We start from the raw sequence: 6,345 nt of genomic DNA, 5'->3' as shown, positions 1-6,345 counted from the left end.
GGCAGCTATTTTAACTCTCATTTCCGACCATGCCATTGAAGTGCGTGTGTGTGTGTATATATTCCTTCAATGGATGAAAGAAACAAACAAATCCTTGAGAGAATGGATCACAGTTATTTGTGACAGTTTGGGGGCCTCAGGGGGGAATGTACTGTGGTGATCTGACATAATTCCGTCTGATGTCTTTTTATCTTCTCTTCCAAGTGGGCTATTCATGGTCCAACAACTTCATGTTGGCGCATGAGGCCTGGAACTGAATCCAACTTGATCTTTTTTCAAGCATAAGATCACTACAGCACTTTTCTTTTTCTTTAATTATTTCCACGCTAGAAGTATTCGTTTTTTCTTCCCATAGAGTACACTTTTTTTGTTTCTCTCTAACCATTCTTTAAAAAAAAATTGTTTAATAAAAAGTCAATTCCTAAAAAATATTTTTTTATAATGTTATATAAAATAAATTAAAAAATATTTTCAAGTATTTTGTTATGTCATGAAAAATAAGTTTGAAAATAATTTTTAAATTTTTTTTCAAGTTTATTAAAAAAATACGGACCAAATATAATAGATAACAAATTAAAAAGATGATGAAATTAAAAAAAAATCTAATATCATAAATTATTTCAAATAAAACAAATAACAATCAAAAAAATGAATATCAAGTCTTATAGATAAAAAAAAAAAAAAATTAAAAAAATTTATAAATTATTTTAAATAAAATAATTAACAATCAAAAAAATAAAAATTAAATCTGATAAATAAATAAAATTAATTAATAAAAAAATAAGAAAAAATGAATAATAATAAAAAAAAGGAACCATAACTTATATAAATTTAAATTAAATTAAATTTTAAAAGATAAAATTGAAAAAAAAATATATAGCAATAAAAAAATTAAAACGAAACTTAATATAATTAATAAAAAAAATTTCATTTAGCAACTTTTATAATAATAAACAAGACTTGAAAATTTGGTTTCCAAGAAACAAATGATGGGCCCTGAGCAAGTTGAGAAATCCTCTGTTCAAAGATTTGTCAAGCTTTTCGCATGCAAGCAGCTTGGCGATGCCCCCCTCAAATCAGGTTGCTTTTCTTGTGCATATCTGCTTAAAGATTTGACTGGAGATTTGACTGGAACGGCTATGTTCTTGGGAAATAAAGATAGACAAATTTATATATAAGCAGGAAGGATAAAATCCCACATGGAATTGTTTTAGGGTGTTACGACTAAACAAATTTAATTATTAATTAAACAATATACCCTTATCCTATTTTGCTTTCGCCAAAGGCATGTTTTAGGAGAAAAAAAAATAATGGGTACAAGTTCTCTTTGAGATTGCTTGATAAGATCTGATGCTTCCACAATTCATAATTTATGATGCGGCTTCAAAGATTCTTCTCGAGTGATTTACATTTATTGCAGGCTACTGTTGAAGCAACCATGAGAGTTTCTGTGTGTGTGTGTGTGTGTGAGAGAGAGAGAGAGAGATGGGGCTTGAGGTGATGGATAATGCCACAATGAAGAAAAAATCCCTTGTATGCAAGTACAAGATATAAAAATCTTGCAGGATATCAAGAAGCACTAATGGCTGGGCAGGTCATACGAAAACCTCCAATTGTTTACGTTCTTATTCCAGTTGCTCAAAAGAAGTAGCTACTGTCCTCTCTTTTTCTTTTATTTTTTTTTTTAAAAGAAAAATCAATTGCCTTGGGCTTGGAGAATTTACGCCGAAGCAATCTTCATAGAAGATGGGAACAAGTCTGATCCACGACCTGCCAAGCAATCGTCGTCAGTCGAGGTAGAATTCACCAGTGTCCAAAAACCAAATGGAACTCTGTTTCAAAGCTTTGTTCAGGAGATAAATATTTTAAATGAGTAATTAATTTAGACTACAGAAAAATATGATCATGAATAATATTCTACAAAAAAAAAAAGTGTTGAAACAAATCCAGCAAGGCAGCTTAGAACCAACGAAAGTCATTCCAAAGATTTTCAGACACTGTTCAGATCACCACCATTCAAAGACCCAGATGATGAGACAGTCCTGTGAGGTTTCATCTAGGGATAGTGGCAATAGCATGACCTCTTTACAAACCAGAACAGAAACTTAACCCAACCACCCCCCTGACACTCAGACCGAAGACTAGGAACATGCATACCTGATATCTATCTAGAACCTTCCTAGCTACATGGACAGCTTGAGGTCTAGTGTATGTTGCGATTAAGCAATCCTTGGAAAGAAAGATAAAGATCTTTGTTTTCAGTCCCAAATATCTCTCCTGCTTTCCTTAAAGTTTCCTGAAACATGACGTGCAAATACATGTTATTCCAAACAAATACCATTCAATTGGATCAATATATTTTGTAATTGAAGGATTTAATGCAACCTCTCGAGTTTGTTCTTGACCATTTAGTTTCTTGATGTTAGCCAGAAATGCACTGAACTGTTCATATGATAGGCGACTCCTGAATTACAAATGTAATCAAATCAGTTACAGAAGAACCCAAATAATAGAGCTATCAATTTGAAATAAATGATCCAATCAGAATACTAGACTCACCTGGCCTGACGAAAGAACTCTTTTCCATCCATGCGTGGAGGGCGACCTATCCAAAATATCATTATAAAATAAAATAATGTCAGCAGAACAGAATGGCCACCAGAACAGATGCTTGACTTTGTGAGCTGCAAGAGGACATTAGGCTAACCAATAGCAGCAAAAAACTATATTTGTTGCAAGCTCAAGTATTGGTTTGTCAGATATACAAAACTTTTATGACATCATAAGAGATTGCAGTGATTCTCATAAACCTGGAATTGGACGACCACGGGGAGGAGAGTTTGCCGCTGATGATTGCTGGCTTGATGGGTACCATGAAGAAAGGGAAGCTTGTTTATCATATTGAGGCTTTGTAGGAGAAGTTGCCCCTGAGGTTTTCCGAGGAGATCCAGCAGCAGAATAACCTTTCGGAGATACACTTGTAGAAATAATGTTTGGAGTTCTAGTCGGAGTACGCCGTGGTGTAATATATGGGGTGATAGAAAATCTTTGTCCAGCATGCCTAGAAGCTGTTAGACCAAATAATCAGCTTATTCATGAATAACATATACATTTAGCCCTCTTAACAGTAATATTATCATTCAGTAATAGCCTCATATAATCACCAGAAACCACCCAGATTTCATAAATCCTAGCCTCTTTAACATCAATCAACCAATAATCAAAAGAAAAAAAAATAAGTACTATTTACAAGAATAAAAAAGTACTGGTATAGGATATAAATAACTCTAAGGTGCATATTCCGTTTGCCATTTAGCAATAGAACAATTCAAAAAACTTCTTCTCACAATAGGATGGACAAAAAAACCTGCTATACAAGAAGCCGCAGGCACTTTTGAGCTGAGGCTTATTTCAGTTAAATTAGCTTTTATTTTTGGATAAAAAGGTAGAGCAGAATTCAAAGAGCAGTTTTCTTATGTTTACAAAGTTTTTTTGAGAATCGAGATAAAAATCCAACAACCATTTTTAAGTTTTACTGTATTTTCAAGGCTGTGGTATTTCAACAAGACCTTTCCTCTGAATGATGACGTGTTAGTGCATTGCATCATCAATGTAAAAAATGTGAGCTATCTAAACAATGTCACAATCAGCGATAACTACAAGTTGAAATTGGAATGATTTGTACATAATGCTCATCTGTGATACTCTTACCATGCTAGATGAAGTTAGTGTAAGGTGTTACTTTACAACTTTAAAACATACAGTTTCTTGTTTATGTTTGAAAGCAGCTAAAAATGAATGTTGGGATACAATAACTGATGTTGGAATCTGTTCTAACAAAACATAAATAAGCATATACAGAAGGATTAAAGAAGACAAGTCCAATACCCTCATCAATACTATTGTCGTTTCCGATATCAGTACACCCTCTGAAAGAATGGTGGGTTACATAGCCATTCATCCCCTCATCTACAAAGCATGAAAGTGTAGAGATAAGAAAATAGGTAATTTCCTTGAACAACGAGAAAACAGTTTGAAAGTATTGTCCTTTTATTTCCAAGAGTTTACTAAATAAAAAAGCTTTATCAAGCCAGGTTAATAGTACCTTTGTCGGGATAGACTCTAGGAACTGATTGATCACAGGTGCCAATATCCACGGATTCAGCTTGCTGCTAAAAAAAAGTGCAACTAATTAGTGTCTTTTGAAATTCCAAAAACAAACTCTGCATATACGAAATCATGAAATTATAAAACAAATACAGCCTATAGTAGCCAAATGTGGCATCTTACCGATGAACTGTCATCACTAAGTGACTGCATTAGTTGCCTCTTAAATGTCTCCAACTGCCAATACTCGTAACGTATTAGTTGTTTCTTTTGGCAATGCCAAACATCAAAAGCAGCACGCTAGACAAATATACAAAATGACTGCCTTTTACGAAGAGGAAGAAATGGAGGCTAGTCAGCAAACTGCTATTTTTATTGATGTGTTTATGTGTAAGATGTTAACAGAATCCTAATCAGAAACAACTCATGTAAGCCAAACAGAAATGAGGAAACAAACAAATACAAGCATTTTGAGTTTACTAGAATCCCTCACCTTTGCCAAATCACGTCCAAGTTTCTTTGCAGTCATTGCCAGTGAATCCCTTTCCTTTGAAAGTTTCACCTTCATTTTGATATCAAAACAACTATCAAATTCAATTCTGTTCAGCCATACTAATATTCAAATAACATTTAAAAAAAAAACAGACAAACAATATTTTCTATTTCATTCCAATTAAACAAATAACCCACAATTCATTTTAAAAAACCCATCACAAAAATCAAACTAATTAAACAAAATATTTTTCAAAAAACCATTTGCAAATATATATATCAAAAACCGAAAAAAAAAGTAGTTATGTCCTTTCTTTTCCCAATAGATGCAAAACCCCCAGAAAAAAAAGAATTCGATCTTTTATCTTCATTCCCCTACCAAATACAACACCACCAATCATTTTCAAAAACCCACTATCAAAATCAATCAAATTACACAATAAAAAAAAGCCCAAATTGACAAAACCCAACCAAAAAAAGTTCACAAACTTTCTATCATTTAAGCCTTCAAAAACACCGTGTCTACTCACATTTTCATCGAGAGTTAGACTCAATTTGGATTCAGATTCCTGGCAGACACGTTGCAAGTTACCCAATTTCTCTTGAAGCTCAAAAATAATATGATCCTTCTCCAACATCTTCTGCTTCATGCGACCCATCTCAGATTCCAAATTGGAGACGCGGGATGCAATTGCCATGGATGTAATCTTCCTTGCCAGATCCAGTTGTTCATATGGGTCCATTGGAATCACTGCTAAGATCTCATCTGGTAAGCTAAAATCAGTCCCTCCTGTTGTATGCTGTGACATAGTTGCTGATTACTACAAAAATGATATTGTGGGAGTCCTTTTGGTTTGCTTAAGGAAGATGTTGTGTACAGGAGAGGAAGAGGGGGAATTTTGACAATAATAAAAATGGGTTTTTGTTTTTGGTAAGGAAAGGAAGGGTTTTTTTCCTTTCCTTTTCTTGTACTACGCGTGTCTTGGCTTTGTTGTTGCCGCTGCTGTCGCTGTATTGATGAGATAGTGAGATGTATAAATTTGAATTTGGGTGAATCATCTGAGGGGTTGGTGTCTAGGTTTGAACTTTGGAGGGTTTCCCTCCGAATGGGCAAAAGTTGCGATCAAACTTGTGATTGTAGCCTCCTAGTTTTGTACCCGCGTGGCAATTATTTTTGTTTTCAAAAAAAAAATGAAGGTTTTTCTAATATATTTTTTTGATATAAAAAAAATTTCAACCATAAATCAAAATATCTATACATGTATTTAATTAATTAAATTAATATTTAATTAATAAATAACTAAGATTAAAATATTTAATTTTAAAATACAAGTATATACTTCATTGTGTTTAACATATATAATATTATTTTCATTTAGTGAAATAACTATTTGTGTCAATAAGAAAAAAAATCATAATTTAATATTAAATTACAAAACTAAAAAAAATAATTAAAAACAACAAAAAAAACATTAGTCAACTCATGTAGACACATTGACCTTGCAATCATAAGCACATGATTGAGATAATTTTATAAAAAGAAAAGTGAAAAAAAAACATGAAAATCAATTTTGAAAACAAATAAATATTAAAGGATAAAAATAAAAAATATTAAAATATTGATCTCGCAAAATGGATCATATACTAGAATGTGCTTTGAATTAAACAATGAAACTCAACTATAGAATAACCTAATATTAACTTACAAAAATTACACAAAATGGATCATATACTAGAATGTGCTTA

At 32.5% G+C, this 6,345-nt stretch overlaps 1 protein-coding gene across 3 annotated transcripts; it reads right to left on the bottom strand.

Annotated features, from left to right (window-relative positions):
- Window positions 1-1,492: 1,492 nt before the first annotated feature.
- LOC105123994 (uncharacterized protein At4g15545) lies at window positions 1,493-5,715 on the bottom strand. 3 transcript variants are annotated; one of them, XM_011023814.1, is made up of 10 exons: window positions 5,130-5,715; window positions 4,601-4,669; window positions 4,291-4,344; window positions 4,106-4,172; window positions 3,889-3,969; window positions 2,811-3,068; window positions 2,560-2,605; window positions 2,386-2,464; window positions 2,158-2,296; window positions 1,493-1,832 (listed from the first exon to the last, which is right to left on the bottom strand). In XM_011023814.1, the coding sequence occupies exons 1-9, from the start codon at window positions 5,406-5,408 to the stop codon at window positions 2,204-2,206; spliced, it is 1,026 nt and encodes a 341-aa protein (XP_011022116.1). In that variant the 5' UTR covers window positions 5,409-5,715; the 3' UTR covers window positions 1,493-1,832; window positions 2,158-2,203. The 3 variants fall into 3 exon arrangements, with proteins under 3 accessions (XP_011022116.1, XP_011022114.1, XP_011022117.1); XM_011023812.1 differs by having other exon boundaries at window positions 1,499-1,770; window positions 5,130-5,714; XM_011023815.1 differs by having other exon boundaries at window positions 1,499-1,770; window positions 4,106-4,169; window positions 5,130-5,714.
- Window positions 5,716-6,345: the final 630 nt, after the last annotated feature.

The sequence above is a fragment of the Populus euphratica genome, unplaced genomic scaffold (genome assembly GCF_000495115.2).
Source record: "Populus euphratica unplaced genomic scaffold, PopEup_1.0 scaffold12.1, whole genome shotgun sequence".
NCBI lineage: Eukaryota > Viridiplantae > Streptophyta > Magnoliopsida > Malpighiales > Salicaceae > Populus > Populus euphratica.
Note: the sequence above shows the minus strand (reverse complement) of the source record. Positions and strands in the feature narration are given on the sequence as shown.